The 21,517-nt window shown below is 36.6% G+C and overlaps 2 protein-coding genes across 2 annotated transcripts; one reads left to right on the top strand and one right to left on the bottom strand.

Annotated features, from left to right (window-relative positions):
* Window positions 1-983: 983 nt before the first annotated feature.
* On the bottom strand, window positions 984-14,007 carry LOC126828510 (phenazine biosynthesis-like domain-containing protein). The gene is made up of 9 exons (XM_050558297.2): window positions 13,788-14,007; window positions 11,186-11,288; window positions 9,975-10,073; window positions 6,458-6,567; window positions 5,731-5,760; window positions 5,355-5,443; window positions 4,554-4,747; window positions 1,537-1,599; window positions 984-1,154 (listed from the first exon to the last, which is right to left on the bottom strand). The coding sequence occupies exons 1-9, from the start codon at window positions 13,911-13,913 to the stop codon at window positions 1,045-1,047; spliced, it is 924 nt and encodes a 307-aa protein (XP_050414254.1). The 5' UTR covers window positions 13,914-14,007; the 3' UTR covers window positions 984-1,044.
* Window positions 14,008-14,157: 150 nt separating this feature from the next.
* On the top strand, window positions 14,158-17,088 carry LOC126827173 (inter-alpha-trypsin inhibitor heavy chain H4). Its single transcript, XM_050556407.2, has one exon. It carries the CDS (start codon window positions 14,183-14,185, stop codon window positions 16,169-16,171), a length of 1,989 nt encoding a protein of 662 aa, XP_050412364.2. The 5' UTR covers window positions 14,158-14,182; the 3' UTR covers window positions 16,172-17,088.
* Window positions 17,089-21,517: the final 4,429 nt, after the last annotated feature.

Raw genomic sequence — 21,517 nt, 5'->3', positions numbered from 1 at the left:
TTCCTAGAAAATTCTTAAGAACATTCTTGTGCTTACATTGTAAGTAGATTTCACGGTAAGCACAAGCACGCTCTTACCAACCTAAAGTCTGTGTCTTCTTCAAACAAGATGGCTGACCGTAGAGATATTCGACGGCATTTCCTACACATCTTTTGATACTAAAGAGACAGTTAAAAGACAGAAAAAATCCTTTAAAACATATTCTCGAGAAGAATGCTATATAATTATATACAGAAAATTTCGCTTCTACCTTGAAACCATTTTATTTATTTGCCAATTAGTAAACAACACAAACACAATCAGGCGCTCTCACAATTATTCCGTCTGTTTGCATGTGCTTGAGATTTTTTTAGCTTGTGACACATTTTATATGTGTATAGGGGACATGTCAAATGCATCTAAATCGACCATTTGCCGGGAAGTTAATGTCATTGATCTATTTATAACTCTATGGAGCCGACCAAGTTATGACGTAATTTGCATACCAAAATTGTTTTTATGGCGTTAGAGAGCATCGTAGTCTCAATTTACCAGTCACAATGTGCTTTGACTCATTCTTGACTTGTGTTTACGTAAGAATTGTCTTGGGAATTTTCTAGAGACGGTATTTTATAAAGTTTCTTACGTAAGAAAAGGTGAAACATGACTTTTTGCTTACTTTAAGAATTCTCTAGGAACCGGGACCAGACTGTTTACTCAGAACAGTCATCGGTTGTGACGTCATATCAATAATCGAATGTCAAATTGCATGTCGATCGTAGGCTTTTACGCAGAACTTTGACCCAAACAGATGAACAAGAAGGTGAGTGCACTATGGGGACTAATTGCTGGCCTCAAAACTGTTGGATAATCAGTAATTGGTCACATGGTAGTATAATCATCGGAATGAAATGTTGGATTGTTTTACCTTTACGTCTTCGAAATTATTCAATGTCTCTGATTACAAAAACACACCCGGCCTCATAATCTGCCAGTGAAAAATCTTATTCTGAAACCTTTTATTCTACAATGTTTAATGTGGGCCCGAAGATCACATAATTAATATCACAGATTAAAACGTCCCTCTAACGTAATAGCAGCTTGGCCGGACATTTCTACTCGATCATCTTTCACAACAATTCGCATTTCTCCGCCCCTGGTAGAACACTGTTGAGCTTTAAAAAACACAGAATTATTTCAGAAGTGGCATTTCAAATTGTAAGCGTAAAATCAAGAGAAGGATGGGGTTTTTTGTTTTGTTTTTCAAAAAGTAAACATAATGCTATATTTTCCAAATTGACTATGTCTTTACTTTAATATATATTTTCTATTCTGGTATTTTAAGCAGCTTAATTATGTATTTTGGTTTTTGATGCGATATTCGGGTTAGAAATGTTGGTATCTTCAATGTAGCCGCTTTGATCAATCGTCAAGATAAATGTGGATCCGTTTAACAGAATTAAAAATGTTCCATTACATCGTGAATAGAAATGTATTAAACATACTTATCTATAAATGGTTATCGTAAATTAACATACATGTAAATTAATGTCTTACCATAAAGATCATTTTTCTCTAGTTGTTTTGACCAATAACTAGCTAAAACAGTGTGAGCAGAACCTAGAAATGAAAATATCATGTTAAATTCTAAATACCAATATGACACCCCACCCTGGGGGACACAATCCTACGTCGCGAAACCAAACAAACCATATGTGACAGCTGGGACTGTAAGACTATTCTAGTTAAGGTCACTTCTATTCTGACTTTACTTTGTGGGTTTTTTTTAAATAGTTAGACCCCCGAAACCTGTGTTGTTCTATACACAGTAGAAAATGTATTAAGCAGTCACTCAAGGGAATTGTCATGACTGACCGCTTAACGGGAGTGACCTCTTAGAGATACATTATTGGAGATTAGATACAGAACTGAGAGTTCTCGCTATATTAGTTAAAATGTAGATAATGTAAAGGGAATTTGCTGAAAATTTCAGTCAAATTGATCTACCCGGAACCGAGAATTTAGCGATTGAATTTTGGGCATAGCCTCGATCATGATTATTAAAGTCGGTACGATAAAAAAAAACATAGTCTCGATTATCAATTTTTTTATTTAATCAGCAGCAGCAGACCGGGTTCTAATCCAGTATATAACAGGCTAGCGATGACATCTAGAGTTGATTATGGTCTGGATAAGTTAATTAATGTCTAATTAAAGATACATTATGTAAGATTTAGATAAAGAACTAGCCATTATTGCTATAACAGTTCGAAAGAAGATGATGTAAAATGAATAATTTGAAAATTTCATTCAAATTACTCTATTGCAAGCGAAGATATTAGCCTTTGAAGGTTTGACAGACGTGTGCAATAATTTCAACCACCGTGCTGGTTGATCGAAGCTAATTCTCGAGCCTCCATATTTGATTAAATCAAAGTATCGCTGAACCATTCTAATCTATTTTATATCGGAGAAATCTGATGCCATCGGGAGTTGATTAAGGCCTGGATCAGTTAATTAATGTCTAATTAATACTTTAGAAAACATTTCAGGCCTAAAGAAAGACCTGCAATAGGCAGATTTAGCTCTTGCATAATGCATGTTTAATAATTTAGATAACATTGTAGGCCTAAGGAAAGACCTGCACTTGGCAGATTCAGCTCTTGCATGATGTATGTTTAATAAAATCTCAGTGTTTGCATTGGGAGCAAACACTAATACTTGCATTGGTGAATTTGGCCGTCGCTGAAACTTGCTTAGAACGAAAATTCTTTGACTCAAATCTCTGATATATCTTCAGTAAACTTGTCATTTTGTACCAACATTGATACCACTGCCTACCATTGTGATGTTTGCGATAATATTTATCCATTTTTATGAAGAAAATCCATGAATTAATTTTATTTTATCAAAAACAGCACATGTCATAAAAAACCATCGCTGAATTTGTCACCGATTTTCAGGGATGGAATTCTGTATGTAATATAGGAGACGCTAAAACTTCTGTATAATGCCAGAAACGCTTCAATCAACACAGGCCTCCGTTGTTTTAGAACACTTATTTGTCGAGAATCACCAGCAATCTTATAATGTCTCTAAGAACTCAACCCAATTATAATATCTCTCCATGGTAGCGAAATGAGGGCCTGTTCTATTTGAGCCCGACCGGCTGTAAACACTGACCCTCGAAATTGGTCTGGCATCTTTTTACTTGATTGGTCACCTGTACCCTGGATTCAAACACGGTGTCATAATAAGGAAACGGGAGGGGAAGGCACAATGAATGGGTACCAAACCATATTAAGTCACTGTACAGTTTGGATACAGGGTACCCAATTAACCCAAAATCGAGCCGTCCAGGCTAGACCCCAATGAACAGAGCAGTATATTATTTTAAAGTAATAACCCCATAGATACTTATAGCATTACACCAATAGGAACATGAACGTTCATGGTAAAATAATTGGATTACAAGTAGAGCGAATATCCAATATAGGAAGTCAAAACATAAAAAAATAAAGAGACTTTACATAAACAAAGACGAGTATGAAATTTTATTTTTCCTCATACACAAAAAGCAGAAAACAAAAAGAAATCATCAAACTGACAATGAGTATCTGTTGATCCGGTAAGAAGAACAGTGATATAGGTAATTTAGAAGGTGATATCTTGTAATGCATTCGCGTGTGATAGAATACTATGTTTACCAAATTCTTATGCAATTATTATGTCACTTGTCATTGCGCGCGTCATTTTGTTTAGTGGCAAGTCATCTTGACATTAGTGGCAAGTCATCTTGACATTAGGATAATTAGGCGCGAGGTGCATTCATTTATGTTATGTTTGAGTTTCATTATTTGGCACGAAATTGATGTCTTGTAACGAACTCGTGTAGTCTACATCTTTTTGTCTGTTAAGCGTCTAGTCAGTTAAGGCTATCGGCGGGACGCCTGTGCATTAGTCAAAGCAGCAGGCTTAACGTGTGTGATCCAGCCATCATGGCTTGGTAGGACCAGTCTCATATCGTTTTTTCACCGACAAATGAACTGTCGTTCATCCTAGTTACCAATGTTGTGTCGAATAATGCTATGACACCCTACCAAGTTCATGTCTACAATTTATTGCTAGCTCGAGTAAAGAACGTGGCTCACATCGCTGAATAGCATTATTGTTCGCCCGCGCAAAGAACGTCGTTCAGCAACGTTGAATTGCATTTATTGTTTGCTCGCGTAAAGAACGTTTCTCAACAACGTTGAATTGCATTTATTGTGAAGATCGTTAGTCAAGAAGGCAAAGTCGAATAGCATTTATTATTAGCTTACTTACAAAGCGTCGCTCACAATCTTGCATTTATTGTTAGCTTGCGTAAAGAGCGTCGCTGAAGGTTGAATTCCATTAATTGTTCGCTCGGATATTGAACTTCTCTCAACACCATAGACTTTAATCCTTCGGGTTTGATAGTAATATAATTTATTATAAGGAAATATTATGATAAAGATTAGCATGAGATATAGAAGTCTCCATGAGAGAGAAAGGGGAGGGAGAAACACATCCGAAAAATATAATTAAATCACCTGTTACAGGGTCTTCAGGAATTCCAACCCATGGTGCAAAATATCTGGATATAAAATCAAAACATTCGCCATTTTGGTCTAGACAGCCATTTTCTTTAGTCCCTTTTAACGTCAATATTACGCCTTTTATTTTTCCCGATGATTCTATTAATGGCAGTGATGAAATGTTAAAAACTAGATTCTTCAGCTGCTCTCTGTGTAAAATGTTGACAAGAAAGTAAAAAATATACGAGCGCAAAGTTGTCTTTGATTTCCATAAATTATTCTCAACAAATTAAAACAAATGCACCAAATACTCTGTCCCAAGCTTGCAGGAAAAATGCAAATGGAAAGATAACTCTGCAATTTAAGATCCAAACACTTTGAAAATCAAAACATTCCATGAACAATCCCACCGAGTTTTAATAATTCCATCACGACCTCTGTCTTATCGCAGTTTCTATCTATAGCGCATGTATTTCTCACACGCTGCTTTGTATCCCAGGATGGGTCGTGAAAACCCATCGGGATTTTTCCAAATCAAGGAAAGGGTGTTTAATCGTTTAGACAAAATACCAAAGTTCGGTGTACAAATGGAAATGTGGGTGGAAAAGCGTTGTCAGGCAAAATTCTCAACCTCCCATAGGACACGTAACCATGGAAATAAAAAAATCTATGTCAGTCTCTAAATGTGAGAAGTAGAGATCCGGCGGAGCAATAAACCCCATTCCATGCGCCCAAAGGATTTTAAAATAAGAACTGTCACGCAATGTTTCAAAAGGTGCCTTTAAAGAAGAATAAATATTCAAAATTACAACAAACTTTTGAACTTCATTTTTGAGTCGAACCAGTATTTTTTTTGTGTTTGGTGAATATTCAATCTCTTGAATCAGTGTCACATCAAGTATCGCCTATAATGAATCGGCAAAAATAGATCTATTAAAGTAAAAACATAAGCGTCCATGCAAGAATTTATACACACAAGCCGAAAGTTGTAAGATCCAATGTCATCGCCATAATTAAGAATCTTTAAGAGTAAAGTTATCCTTGAGAATAAATTTGAAATATGGATATAATATCCGTTCCGATAGTTATTTTGGGTCACGTACTTTGTGGATAAATACTGAACTTATGAAACAAAGCTTCACAAGCTTCTAAAGGCACGAAACAAATTAGATGGTCAAATAAAAATACTTACTTTTAACAGATCTCTATAATCATTTAACGTCTGAAGAAGGGAAAAAAACAAATTAACGTCTAACAAATGCATTTCTCCTAAACCCTCGTATGCACAGGTGAGCATTTTTTTGCGCAGCCAGCGAGAGCAACGAGCAATTATTTTTTGGCGAATATCAAAATTGTTTCATATTTGGTAACTTGTCACTAGCGACAATAATTGAAGTAGCGAGCACACGGACAATATTGATTCAATGCATAATGGAAACCGATCGTGTGCGCTGAGAAAATAGATCGTGCACGCTGGGTTTAAAGTCCAAACAGTAAATTTCAAATATCAAATAGGGATTGGGGCATCCTACCTGTTACCGTTATTCAAATTATTCAAATACACCAGAACGGTGGAATAGATTGTCTATGATAGAAGACCCAGCCAATATCGACCATATCTTGACAATGGTCATAATAAGCTTTTCAAAAATCACCTGCAACTCAAATGGCGCATTCGTCTTTGGGGCCCATAATTACTGATCTGTCATTCAGTAACAAGGAGGAATTACTTGTGAATGCATTACAATGTATATAGAAAGTCTTTCTTGACTCGGGATTCGTGCATTATAAACTAGCTGTGACATTATACAAAACGTCTGTTCTCAGTCTGTGTGCTGCTTAAATTTAAAATAAAATAGCATTCCACAAGAAGGGTTCTACATTTATTTCTCTTAATTGAAATGGATACTGCAACTTGCCTGACTGATGGATGTATTAAGTGGGAAGTTCAATGAAATCAGCTTGCCATTTCGACATACTGGTAATATACCACTTAGTGTGTCAAATTTTAACACGGGGTTTGTGTTACCTGCAAATAAAAAAATGACAACTATACCGGAAATAAGTCTTTTACGTAAAATCATTATACTTTCATCACCTTGTGTTTTTGCACAGCGTTTGTAAGGTTCCTTCAAAGCCGCTAACAATGTGTACGGTTCACAAATTGAAATCATATGTATTACAACGATTGATTGGCCGATTTGTCAGGCTGTCTGTCTGCATTCAACTATCGAAGATTATTTCTTACGGATCTAGTGAAGTCTACAAAGTGGCAGTGTCCATTTAAATCTAATTTGTCAGCCATGGATTAACCATGAAGCAAACTAAACTCATGCTTGGGACACCGAGCCGGAATTAGATCAATAGAGGCCCTGGGCTATTCCACTTAAGGGGCCCCTTCCAATCAAAACCTTCACGACTTGAGGAATATTCAAGAGCAAAGCCGGGAATGTTGACGGATGATTAAGAATACAGCGCGTGTAGGAAAGGCTTATGAGTACTTATGACAGTGTCAAAAATATTATACACGTTCGTGTACTTTATAACATCCCAAAAGTTTACTAAATTTTGCGAACAGGAAAGCGGTAAAAATTGGTAAAATCCAATATGGCCGACATTCGCTCAATCAATTTTTAAGAAAATCCTAAATGGTTGGTTTAAGACCCTTTATGTAATATGCTTATGATACCAACATGTTAAATAAGCCCATTAAAAATAGTATGACGTCATATACATGTATATATAGCCATGATGCGGTACATCAACGTACTAAAATATTTAAACTTTTTGCTTTTTTCCCTATAAATCTATATTAAGGTTTTCGGAACATGACCAGGCAAGATACAACCACATTTTGCAAGAGATGGTCAGAGAACAAATTAAAAAAAGGCGCTTTTTCTACAATCAGGGATAATCCAGGATCTTATGGTCTGAAATGCGCGAATATCGAAATGGACTGAGATATTTGGGATATAAGGATACATTTTCAAAATCGGATGCAAATTGTAACTACTAGCGAGTCCACAACCCTGGTATTGCATACTTTTACACTATTTGCGTAAAAGAAGAGACCATTTTGTCAGGCAGTATTGGTCCGAATTTCACGAAATTCGAACTCAACCGTCATTAGAGTGTAACGGTGATAGTTTCAACGCCTTTTAAAATCGGATAAAAATTGCGACCTCTAGAGGCTCCACAAGCTAAAAACGTGATTTTTCGTACAATCAGGGGCCATAATGCAGGAATTCATGGTCCGATATGCGCAAATATCGAAAGGAACCAAGACTTTTGGATTATAATCTTCATTTCAAGTTTCATCAAAATCGGATAAAAATTGTGACTTCTAGAGTGTCCACAACCATGGTATTACATACATGTACTTTTACACTATTTTGCGTACAGGGAGCGGCCATTTTGTCCGGCAGTTTAAGTCAGATTTTTACGAAATTGAACTCAACCTTCACTTAAGTGTAACGGTTATATATTTAAACAGTTTTGGTCCGATTTTCAGGAAATTCGAACTCGACAATCATTAGGGCGTAAAGGTGATATATTCAAACGGTTTGTTTTAATCGGATAAAAATTGTGACCTCTGTGGGACCACAAACTAAAAACGCAATTTTTTGTACAATCAGGGGCCATAATTCAGGAAGTTACGATCCGATATGTGCAAATATCGAAATGAGCCAAGATCTTTGCTTTATAAACATGCATTTCAAGTTTCATCAACATCAGACCAGGGGCCATAATCCACGAAGTTTCGATCCGACACATGCCAATATCGACAGGAATCGAGATCTTTTGGGGATAAACCTATATTTCAATCGGATAAGAATTGTGACCTGTGGAGAGTCCACAAACAAATTGTGGATGGACGTTCGGACGGACAAGGTCGACGACAATATAAAAATAACACCTGGCATTACAATGACACAATATGGACAGTTTATGATGTACTGACTATTAAACCATGTCTTTCTGTGGTTGTCATCTTATAGCTATTGTAAACTGCCCCAGAAATATTATGATAGTTCACGAACACAGTTCCTTTGGGGACTAGAGGAAGATGCTTCTAGCACAGCATGATCATTCCCAACTATAAGATGGCGACCACAGAAGACATGACGTAATAGTAGTAGCCAGGCTGACCTTAAAAATATCTTTGTTTCACCAAACCCGACCCACAATCGAGGAGAAGGGTCGGTAGGTCGGGTTTTTTTTCAGATTTTTTTTTTTAAGAGCTAATTTGACAGCTTGATAATTTTCCGGGTGCAAACATTCGTCTTCTTTTATTGGCAAACAAATCAATGACATCGGGATTTTTCTTGATGCACGACTCGCACACAAATTGCGACAAACTCACGTTTGAAACTCCCTCAACACGTTTTTAACGATCGTGCGGGTTGTGCCTTTATTTTTCTCGAAAACGGATATTGAAAATATCGTCGTCATGTTTAAAACGACGCCCCACAGACATAGAGGCAGAATCATTTCGTGGGAATGGACGTGCTTTCGTCTGCAACCATTTTGTTGAGAAGCGACACCTATGACGCTTTCGTCTTGATCAACCAGTTTCAATAATGAATCAAACCATAGCCATAGTAAAGGGAAATAACTCTCGTGATATATTTCAGGTTGACACACAAAATAAAATAAAAAGATCGCGGAAAAGTGCAATAAAATAATTTAAGTCGGGGGTGGTTTTAAGGTCAGCCCCATAAACAGTCTATATTGCACATACTGTTGCTAGTACAGGATCTCCTACAATAAGCTGTTGGGACAACAATTTTTTGCCAATGCTACGTACCCTGGATGCTATATCACACCCACTTAACGCGTGAAGAAACAAGACTTAGAAACATACTCTTGTACCAGAAGTTTCTTGAGACAAACTATTATACCATACACAAATTTTTCGCCCTGTTTGTCGGAAAGAAAATAATGTCTTTTGCACGGATTTTGAAACGGCAATGTGAATATCACAAGATATGTGTTTCTCCCCAATCAATATGTCATCCTTTACCATGTTGACATAAGCATCCGCAGATGCATGTACTACACGCCAACTACCAGAAACTATTAAAAAAAACTGTCTTGCAATGGTTTAGGGGTTGACCCCCCCCCTTTTTTTCATAAATTATTCGGTCTTATAGGGTACCTATAATAAATAATGGTAAAATACATCTACTAGTTTAATCATTTTATTAATATGCAGTTGAATAAAATATCCTGGATTTTGCCGTCAGAAAATCTAAAGTTTCGTTTCATTTCGAAAGATAACACGCGGGTGTCCGACAAGATACGTGCACATTTTGCAAGAAATGGACGGGACGGAGAACAGGGAATTACATGATATCGGAGTGCCGTGCTTAAAGCCTTTCAGATATTAATCTGACCGTGTAATTAGTCCCCAAGAAGATAAAATAAATGGTTTACTTAGTTTCCGGAACAAAACTGCCGCAGAAGCTAATGTTGCATGTCCACACAGATTTACTTCCGTCGATGGAGTAAACCACCGAAGAGAAAATGAGTCTCCTGCAAAAAAGTTTGAAATTGTAACTTTTAAAATATTTGAGACAACGGCTATGTGTATAGGTCCCGATCATTTGATATACATACCCGGACTATAGACAGCTAAAGTAGAATGGTGAGAGGTAGAAGGGCACATATTTCGGAATGAGAAAGATAGCTGGTTTAGGGTTGGGGATATTCAGAAGGCCGCCCCTCAAAAGATTTTTGTATCTTGAACGATTTCAAGGCTAGAGATGCTTAAAATCGACCGATCCAGCTGGCAACCTGTTCGTTGGCAACCTATTCAGAATGAGAGCGCACCCCTTTAATATGATTGTGCCAACTTTTACTAATAATTTTTCGAAAGCTTTCGGAATATATTTAGTTGGATGTCCAGAATTTTGTAAGATAATGCGAAATTACATCTCTATTCTGAGCTAAAGGAATGGATAAATGATAATATATTCTACTTTCATTTGATAGACGTTACGTTGAATTTTATTTGTTGATAAAATAGATGAGTTTGGGCGACTGTTGAATTTATTCTGAATAGGTTGCCAACGAACAGGTTGCCAGCTGGATCGGTCGAACAGGTCGCTAGCCGAATAGGTGGCCAATTTGTGTTCGGTTAATATCTGTCACGTGCCAGCTATCACGTGATGTAAACAATTAGCCATGTGGCTTAAATTATGTCACAGTGTCCAGTTTAGAAACTTAATTTACACAAACGCGTTGTATATTATACCTTCAAAACACCGTAAGTTCTTGTTCTTAATATCCTAATAAAGATTACCTTTCATCAGATTTTCTGCCAAACGGCGAAACGATCACAAAATACAGCGCTAAACTTACTCCAAATTTGTATGTTTACTATAGTGACCAGTGAGCGTGTCGAACCAACTACGTCACTTCCGGTATTAATAAAAATTAATTTCTCGCTTACAAATTATTTTTTGCATATGTTATAGGAGGGATTATTTCTAAATATATATTTATTATTTATGGAAACCTTATTGAAAATCGTTGATCTTCCCCTTTAAACGCTTACTGCAATAGGACAACAGACCTGTCAGTGTGTATATTTTCTAAACTGAGGTTCCAAATTCGATGTCTTCCTTTAACATTGTGCAAGATACCTGTTGTGAATGTATCCGGGTTTCCTGTTGATATTACAAAAGCTGTTTCTGATAAGTTCATTTCACTGGCTATATTCTGCATAAGTTCAGCATTACTACAGACCTGTTAAAATATAAAGTTAATGGGTGGAAATGGAAAACGAATTTAAGAACATCTTCAAAACAAATAGGTCATTTTTGGACTTTTAGAATTTCTAAAATACAATACAATGTGCTGGAAAGTAAGAATATTACAATGCCATCACATACTTATACGTTTTTTTCACGTTTCGGGAGTGCAATTTTGTCGTTGTAATTTGGTATTTAAACTACTGATGGGGTGGGTTGACTTTTGACCCCGATGATCTTAAAGGACGATGTTGGTGTCCAACAATTTTATATCCATGTATGTGATAGAACTGGATAAACGCACTCCAAATACAATTTTAACACAGATGTTTGTTATGGTTGACCAGTATGAAAGATTTGAAGAATCGGGAAGTGAGGCAAATATAGAGGAAAGCAGTTATTCAGGCGCGGATCCAGAGGGGGGGTTTTGGGGGGTCCAAACACCCCCCTCCTGCTCAGCTACATAATTTGTTTTGTAAAACAACCTTTTATATGAGAAAAGTGTCATAATTGTGCTTTATCCTTTATCGTCAGATGGTGCGACAGGATGGGCACTCAAAGCGCGAGATAATGATATAGACATAATTATGTGATATCACAATTAATGCTTTGCATCAATAAAGTTGAATCACAATGTCATCGTATTAATTCATAATAAAAATTAACGTCAAATAGGCTGCTGGATTTCTCTGTTTAAAAAGATCAATGTGTATGTATATACGCCAAAATGACGATAGAGACCATGTATTTCTCAAAATATTTCAAGCCGGGGGAGGGGGATACATTTTCTCAGGAACCTGGCAAACCCCCTCCTGCGAAAATTCCTGGATCCGCCCCTGTTATTGTTACCTACTGAAGCAGGGCGCGGTCACGGCTAGGCAGACATTTTTTTTTAAACTCACGGTTACTGCTTTGTACAAAAAAGAAGCTGGGGGACAATACCAATGATGTCAAGTGAAAATCACACGCTTTAATATTATTTAAGAGATGGAAAGTATAAATGTATTAGGTAAACATCACACTTATAATACAAAGCACAGGGTGCGCGCAAACCAAGTCTTCTGAGGTAGGCCAACATTCAAAAGATGCCTCGCGCACTGATCCCCCTTATCCCCTAGTGCTTTAGATTCCTTACAATAATATACCCTGCAGCAATCTAAGCCGAAACCATCGGGCCAACTAGCTAGTGTCGTGCAAGAGGCAGGGTATGTTCACCAGTTCTATAACGCATGTCACCACTTCTCGTTTGAGGAGTTCGCAAAGCTATATAAATAGACATTAGCAAAATACAACTTAACTCAGATATGGTGATTATTTATGCCGTTGAATACACACACGAAGAGTTACCGCAAGGGTGTTTGTTCATGTGTATGTACTGTGGTGGCGACGATTTCACCTTATAGGCCCTACGCCTAAAAGTAACATATTTTAATGAAGCTTAACCGTGAGGCTGAACGCCGGTGTGACAAGGGTGGAAATTCTATCCATTCATTAGTAAAAAATGCTGAATGAAAAATTCACGTATCAGATTTTTTGACAGAATGCAATCTGAACAACTAGAATGATCGAGTGTACTGTTGTGTCATCGTTGGTCCACCGTATTAATAGGGCTAGATCTATTTGTTAAGACCAACTCCAGAGAGTAAAAATATTACTCTGTGCCAACTCAATTTTCGTCAAGGTCGTTGAGATGTAAATAAGGTTAGGTAGGGCACGTGATTGTTGGCGAGATTGTAGGTTGGGGTTAGAGTAAGCGTTTGGGCTAGGTCCAGGGTTAGGGTAAGGGTTGGGATTAGCGCTAGCCCTGTCTACATCTCGTGACCTTTGACCAAACTTGGGGGTTGGATGGGCAAATGGTTAGCACGTGCGCGCAGTAGGCCTATCATAAGGTCTGTCATGGAGTCAATTGGTGTGGTTTCGATTCCCCGGTTGTACGTGACAAGAAGTAGGGTCGCCAGTACAACATCGTGGATTTTCTCGGGGTCCTCCGGTTTCCTACCACTGCTAAAGACCCCTACGCGCAAGCGAACTATTGAAATAAAATTGAACCAAGTGTTAGTCCCGAAATGACCTAGTTTGTGTCGAGTGGATGTTAAACACAATCTCTGTTCGTTTTATAATGGCCGCCGAACCAGAACCACGTGATGTCATGTAACTCGAAACGGAAAATGCAGAAAAACTGTTCGGTAAAATAAGATTATGATTTCATTCAGTGTAGCCTACCACTCTTCCCTATAGTATTTGTAACATAATTACTTATTTCCATGCAAACTGTGATGATGATATGTGTTGAAAATTTGCAATTGAACCTAATTTTACTTGCTCAAAGCCTCGAATAGTGTATCAATTGCAGCCGTAGATAAGAATTATCACAGCTGTGCATTGCTTGCAGCTAGAGCAGACGACAGATCCGGAGAGATAACGATAGTCTTGTTTTACAAGACTTTAGTTTTCCTGTTTAATAAATAATTGATTATATGAGTATGACACAAACCTGTGGATGACATGTTGTAGAAACCAAACAAACGGCTGCTGGGTTGCCTTTAAAAGGTTGTGATGCAAATGCATCCACTACAAATATTGGTAATGAGTCAAAGAACGACATATCAACCATTGGCATTGATAACGATTTCACTGACCTTGACCTTAAAGGTTTAGTCACAACCAACCGATAAACAATTATTGAGGAACATTTCGCATTATTTTCATTGTTAGGTCGAAATGAAATCACTGCATGATATTAGTATTTTGAACATTGTTCGAAGGGACACAGTCCACCCCTCCCCGCCCCCATATAGACCACTGATTGAATAAACTACAACATGAACTCATTTCTATTTATAGAAAATTACTCATTCGTCAATATTGCCTGGGAAGGGCCGAAACATCATGACTCTGAAGAAGTATATCTATTTTTTCAGTCTACTGTTTTTAACAGGTGTTGTCGGTGGACATTTAGATCTTGTTGTATTTGAACCAAGTAACGCAAGGAAACGGCGCTCAACGGATGATAATGAAGTGTCACAGTTACTACCTAATATTACCGATATGTATATTAATTCGAACGTATATTCAAGGTTTGCTACTGTGGAAATCACCAGTAATGTCGTGAACCAACATGCAAGGGGATTGGACGCCACATTCACCGTCCAGATCCCGGAATCGGCTTTCATAGCCAACTTTAGCATGATTGTCAATAACACGATGTATATAGCGAAGTTATTCGCGAAAGAAGAGGCCCAGAAAAAGTATGATGATGCGAAAGACAGGGGCCAATCAGCAGGCCAGGTCCGACATGCCTCCACAGACCCCAAAAGAGGAATGGATATTTTCAAAGTGGACGTGAATGTCGGATCTTTTGCCGATGCGACATTTTATCTGACCTACCAAGAACTGCTGGAAAGACGATTAGGAGACTATCAACAGCGCATCGTGGTTCAGCCAGGCCAGGTTGTCACTAACCTGACTGTGTCCGCTTCCTATCGGGAAGAGCAACAGTTCAAGAAATTTTCTTACCGTTTACCCAACAGTAACGTCATAAATACAGCTTCAACCGAAAACGCCGTGCTCTCATCCTCGACAGATAAAAAGAGTATATTATATAAACCATCAGTAACCGACCAAACTGCATCTGGATTAGATGGTGAAATTGTTGTAACTTACGATCTTCTTCATAATACAGACGGTGGTGTGGTAATAGTCGAAGATGAATATTTTGTCCACTATGTTGCTCCTTCAGGACTTAAGAACTTGGATAAAACTATTTTGTTCATTATTGATATAAGTGGATCAATGCACGGAAAGAAAATCTCACAAGCCAGAGATGCCATGCTAGCAATATTAGACAAACTTAACACCAATGATTTCTTTAATATCCTTGTATTCGACGATCAGGTAGATTCATGGATGGAGACGCCAGTCTTGGCAAATGCCCAGCATATTGACAGGGCGAAGGGCTATGTTATGGAATACGTGAAACCCCAGGGATCCACTAACATCAATGACGCTATGCTTCGAGGAATCAGCTCACTAGAAAAAAGTACTGAAGTGGAAACAGCCAGCAGAGTCAATGCTATTGTTTTACTTACAGATGGCAATCCTACCGCTGGAGAGACTGTACCCAAAAACATCAGAAAAAATGTATATTTCAAAAATAAAGGACTTGCATCTATTTTTTGTCTTGGCTTTGGTTTCGATGTTGAGATTTCTTTTCTTAAAGCAATGGCCTGGGAAAATGGTGGATTTGCAAGGCGAATATATGAAGATGTTGACGCGGTTAAGCAACTTGAAGACTTCTACTTAGAAATAAAAGACCCTGTCTTGAAAGATTTGGTTATTGGATACGGTAATAATGTCGACCTCCAGTCTACTACCAGAAGACACTATGACCAGTATTACGAAGGATCCGAAATAATTGTCGCAGGTAGAACATATTTCCCAAACTCTTTGCTAGCTACGGAAGTATCAATTGTTGGCATTTCCAAAGACGGTAAAGTCGACCTGTCTCTGGGAACGTCTGCAGTCAAAGTAAGGGACCACAAGGATGCATTTACCGAGAAACTTTGGGCTTACCAGAAAATAAAGGACCTTTTGCGGATAGCTGCTATAGATGAAAACGCCAGTAACGCTACAAGTCTGGCACTGAACATGTCATTAAAGTATAATTTTGTGACATCTTTAACGTCTTTAGTGATTATTCAACAAAGTGATTACAGTTCAGACAGTATTAGTGATGAAACAAGATTACTTGGTAAGGCAGCCAACACTCCCTTTGGATTTTCTGCTGCAACTTTTATTAAGCCAAGCCCGATAGTATTTGGGATAAGTTTGTCTAACGTTTATTTATTGCTGTGTGCAATTCAATATTTTGGAATATAAAGATAGTTGTGTTTGGTTTTGATAAATGTCGGGTTTCAGTTAACAAACTTAAAAATTATATATCAAGGGCCTATTTTAACGCGTGGGGGGGGGGGGGCATGACCGAATGGTTAGCACGTGCGCACTGTATCATAAGGTCTGTCATTGAGTCAACTGGTGTGGTTTCCCCTACGCGCAATTGAATTATTGAAATAAAATTGAACCATGTGTTAGTCCGGAAATGACTTAGTTTGTGTCGAGTGGACGTTAAATATCTCTCTCTCTCTCTCTCTCTCTCTCTCTCTCTCTCTTTCCTATTTTAACGTGCCTACTCCTGTGCATTGATTGTTTTATGTGCGTATTACTTAGTTATTTTGGTTAATATGCGATTAATCATTTGTGATTTGATATCCGTGTTGTAAATAATGTTTTCGTGTGTTTTACTACACTGAAAAAAACCTTGTGTTGGATCTCAACACAAGAACTTGTGTTAAAAATATTTAACACATGTTTGTGTTGTATTGCATTGCAATGACACAAGTTTGTGTTTTTTTCAATGTCTTAACACAAACTTGTGTACATTTATAAAATCTTATGTGTTTTTTTTCCATATAATTAATTACGTCGACATTAAAGATAACATTTATTATGTTCCTTTATCACTAGCCTATATGTAAAACCACTCTTCCTGAATTTGAATGTCGAGTAATTCACTTGATTTATTTTTTAATATTTCTAATTATCTAAAAGGATATATTAATTATTACAAACATTAAGTAGAAATCGCAATGTTTGTATCGTGCGATGCATTTAATATCTCTTTTAAAACAACGTATTTTATAACAGTATACTGATATAAGAGATCAAAGTTTTAGTCAATTATTATCTAAATATAAACTATTTATTTAATTAGATATAATAAAAGATTATTCTGATTCTACTCTTTGTTTATTTTCACATCTTGTCTCAGACAATATACAGAGACAGGTTATTACAATGTCTGCATTTGGAAGTGTCTGATTGATATCGCCCCAATAAACTTGACACATCAAAGACAATAACAATTGTGTTATATCTACGTTTTAAAAAAATGTTTGAATGGGCGTGGAAATAGTCGAGTTAATCTTTTTATTTAATTTAATTGGTTCATTAATCGAAATTGGAAATTTATTCTTACCTGTAAATGACCAATTAAAATGAATTACTCTTAAAACAAAGAAAGAAATATTTATTGAAGTAATTTTGCGGTATTAAACCCTGTGGTACTGCAAATGTTAACTGTATTATTAAGCATTAGTATCGAAAAAAGTGATATTGTTGTGAAAAAAGTTTGTTCAGAAAATAAGAATATCAGGTTTGTGATTTTGGTATTTTTTAATACAATGTATTTATAACGCAAATTTTTCGTTTCGGTTAAAACAAAATATACCTCCATTTTAATTGGCCGAAGGATGTGTGACTAATAGAAATATGGCGGGCGGACAAACTGACCAAACAGTATATTTCGAGGTATTTGAGGTAAGCTAATTTAATATTATATCATAACTGCATGTGCATAATTGTGTTTCTGTTTGATTAAATATTCAAAAAATCATTCTTAGGATACAACCTCGACACCAGTCCGCCCTGAATTGCAATGTTTGTTTTGTGTTCTGGGCGCCATTTTGAATATAATACAATCCAGCGATAGTGTAGTCTAATTCCTTTAAAAGGGAATCCGAATTTGTTAATTTTCTGCAATACCACTTCGGTGGTAGCGGACGTTAAATAAAGCTATTTCACGTACAAAGACCTACAATAAAATCCAGGTGAATTGGGAAAAATATTCATGTATTTTCTTGATGAAGAGTAGGTATTTCAATTTGTAAATGCCCAGTCATCTTAGACAAATAATAATTCCAACTTCAAATCAGTTGTATTTATTCAAATCATACCATGAAGAATTGTATTTTTCCACTTGCATAATAATAAAAACTTGACTTTTATTATTTTATTTCTTCAGGCCAAGAGCACGGAAAATTGGTAATTGCCTTGTATCACTGCTAACTATAAATCACAGGGAGCCTTGGGCAGAAATGATAATATGGTTCTCAGATATGTTACTGTGTATAGACTGAACAGAAAATATTTATACACTTGCTATTATAGTACTGGCCAAATTAATAGCAATTTTTTCTAAAAACGTTGCAGAATTAACTCACTAAAATTGAAGTATGAATAAAATCATACACCGTGAATATATTGAACTGAATATTCTTACACATAACCATAGGCGTACGGGGAAATTTTTGACTGGGGGGCGGTGGTGGTTGGTGCCCCAAAAATGTAGTTAGGTTCTTAATATGTTACATAATAATAATAAATTCGCTGTTAAATTGGACACATTAAGAACACAATATTTTTTTATACAACCTTTACAAAGTACAATTGTGTGCCCAAATTTTCCCAGTATTTGGTTCCCAGCCCCCCCCCCCCCCAGCTCGTACGCCTATGCACATAACCATATTGACATCTACTTCACATTGCATGGTTGGTCGACGCAACGCCGTGTATAGATAAAGTTGCGACAACTGTGAAGCCAGGAATTTCATATGACGTCATGCAAACTTATTATCTATTTATATGACCTATTATATTGTTGGATGTCATAGATTTCAGCGAATAAGTGTATATAGGACATAAAACATACATTTTTTAAACGAAAAGTATAGCTGAACATACTATTATTAGTATTATACAACAAGAAGCGCACATTATTGTTATATAGCCTTATTCTATAAGAAAAATCAAAATAAAAGATACACTAGATAAAATTACTATTAAACCAGGGGCGGATCTAGGAATTTTGAAAAGGGGGGGGGGGGCGCTGCAAAATGAAGGCATTGACCGTGGAGACGGGGCTTGCCGCTGAGGGGGGGGGGGGGGGTCCCCAAGAAAATTATCCGTCATTTCCTTGCATCTGTAGCCATTCCAAGAGCTATTTCCCAGACTGGTGTGTTTGAGTCGATGGTTCGAGTCATTTGGGATCCCTACAACGGGTTGGGAACGGACATATTTGAGTCTGAGAAAAGGCACTTTCAGCCGTAAAAAAGGGCACTGTTGAAAATTAGGGGGGGGGGGGGGGCTCCCCCCATTGAATCCGCCTCTGATTAAACATATTTAACTTGCATTCGCTTTTAAAGGAGCTAAATCGCTAATATTTGGGAACTAGAAATTGTCACAAATGGGTCGCACTAACCTTGATGTTGACAAATACGTAAGACGATATGAACATCAAGGTGATATATGCATATATGCAGCATAGATAATTAAAACTTCTATTCAAGTTAAACCAACTGTATCTATTTATGTCTTACGTCGAGCTGAATACATTTTATGATTTATTGTCATTAAAACATCTATTGGTGGTTAATAGTGTGTAACTAAAAACTAAAATTGGATCTTATTATTGCCAATGATATAATGTACCTTGAATTTGTTATCACGAAGTCTATCGCCTCCAGATATTTAAAGCGCGTTTACAATATATTCATTTTTTTGTATCGTAAAATTCATCTTCATTTGACGAACTACACCCAAACTACAGTCAGTGTAAACACGGTTTGGAGACTATATCTGAACTAAAGGGTACATCGAACTACAGTGTACATCATGCTTAAGAGACACTATCTAATATCCAACAGGAAAAATGACGATTAATTTAATATCCGCCAATTGGTGTTGCTGCTATTTTGTATTTTCAAAATTTATTTTCAAATTCACAGACATCGAAAACCATATAAAGGACATTGCAAAAGTCATATCTTACGTATCTTAAGAGATGCCCTTTTAGTCTACCAAATTTATGGGGTTTTTTGTTAAAATTGCTTTATACATGTATTACCAAATTCGGTAGCCCTTTTAAAAGAAATGCCCGGCACCACATGGAAAATACATTTCTTTAATTGATGTTTGTCAAATTCGATTTCCGCACATTTCGCGTACATAACCACGATATAATGGTCCACCATTACGTACATCAGATAAACTATTTTTAAAGCCCAAAACTGTTCAACTAGTCTCTTTTAGTTATCAAGCACCTGTTTTATGGGATAATCTACCATTTAGTTTAAGATGTTGTACATCTCTATATTCTTTTAAAAAACAACTTAAATCACATTTATTTAATGAGGCTTTTAACTGACTCTGTATACAATTGTTAACATGTCCATAATCTTGTTGTTTATTTATGATTACATTGTCACTTTGTAGAGTGCCCCTGAACATGTTTTATGAAAGGGCGCGCTATAAATATGCTGTAATAATAATAATAATAATAATAATATTACCAAATTTGGTGGCCATTATGAAAGAAACGCCCGGCACCATATAACAAATACTTCTTTTTTTTAATTTGACGTTTGTCAAATTCGATTTTTCGGCACATTTCGCTTTCATAACCACTCTGTGTTTGAGGAATTTAAAAAGAAATCATTTATAATCCAACGAGTAAATAGTAAAACACACTGATTACGAGATATCGCTCTCAGAAAATTCCCCGATTTTGGGTATGATTTTGTTTGATATATTTATCACTGAACCAAACTGCATTGGTTTCTTTTGCATTTTTTTTTAGGGTAAAACGTTATATTATCCCTCAACGTCTAATACTGCAAGAAAAAAACAAATTTTGGTATGTAAACCTGTATGAAGCCATGACGTCATAGCTTTTATGGCGTCATAATTGGGACCCAAAATGGCGCCTGGAAATGAGTTGTCGTAACTTTCCCACAGTCTACTCACTCATGTGCTCGTCGTTGTATACCAACTAACGTTGAAAAAATCAATTTACGTCGATTTTTGAACATTTTAAAAGCCGTAGTTCGATTCGGCGCCCAAGAAAAGATATAAATATACACCAAAAACATGGCAATCAATCAAGTTGAAGCGTTTTGGCGTAAAACATCTGTTTAGGCGAGATGACGTGTTTTTGGTGTACATGAGTAAGCAATAATGCTACCTGACTAAAATAACCCCCCCCCCGCCTTTTGCATTCGCATGTAGTCATACATATGAGTCTCAAAATAATATAATATATTGTTAAATTATGCTCTTTTCAACTCCTCCGCCCCCTAAATAACTCTATACCCATGACTGGTGTACCAAGTTAAATCCACAATAAAACCCCATTTGTCGATAAGTGTATTTATAATAATCACTTGAACATCCTTGGAGAATTATATCTATTTAGTGAATATTAATACCAAAGAAAGAAAACAACTCTAAATTCTGAATATAAAGTCATCAAATTCTTTTACAGATCTTATTGTGGAAACCCAAAAGTTATATTGCCTTTTTAATCACATTTTTGTTTTTAATGTCAAATAC

This window comes from Patella vulgata, chromosome 7 (genome assembly GCF_932274485.2).
Source record: "Patella vulgata chromosome 7, xgPatVulg1.2, whole genome shotgun sequence".
In the NCBI taxonomy this organism is placed as follows: domain Eukaryota; kingdom Metazoa; phylum Mollusca; class Gastropoda; family Patellidae; genus Patella; species Patella vulgata.
Note: the sequence above shows the minus strand (reverse complement) of the source record. Positions and strands in the feature narration are given on the sequence as shown.

Excerpts from the sequence above, each read along its gene's own strand:
- LOC126828510 (XM_050558297.2), bottom strand. The coding sequence starts at position 13,913 with ATGCCAATGGTTGATATGTCGTTCTTTGACTCATTACCAATATTTGTA. Across the intron at positions 6,568-9,974 it reads AGTTTTGTTCCGGAAACTAA|GTAACACAAACCCCGTGTTA; the intron begins GTAAACCATTTA and ends TTTTATTTGCAG. Across the intron at positions 4,748-5,354 it reads CTCAAAAATGAAGTTCAAAA|AGAGCAGCTGAAGAATCTAG; the intron begins GTTTGTTGTAAT and ends CATTTTACACAG.
- LOC126827173 (XM_050556407.2), top strand. The coding sequence starts at position 14,183 with ATGACTCTGAAGAAGTATATCTATTTTTTCAGTCTACTGTTTTTAACA.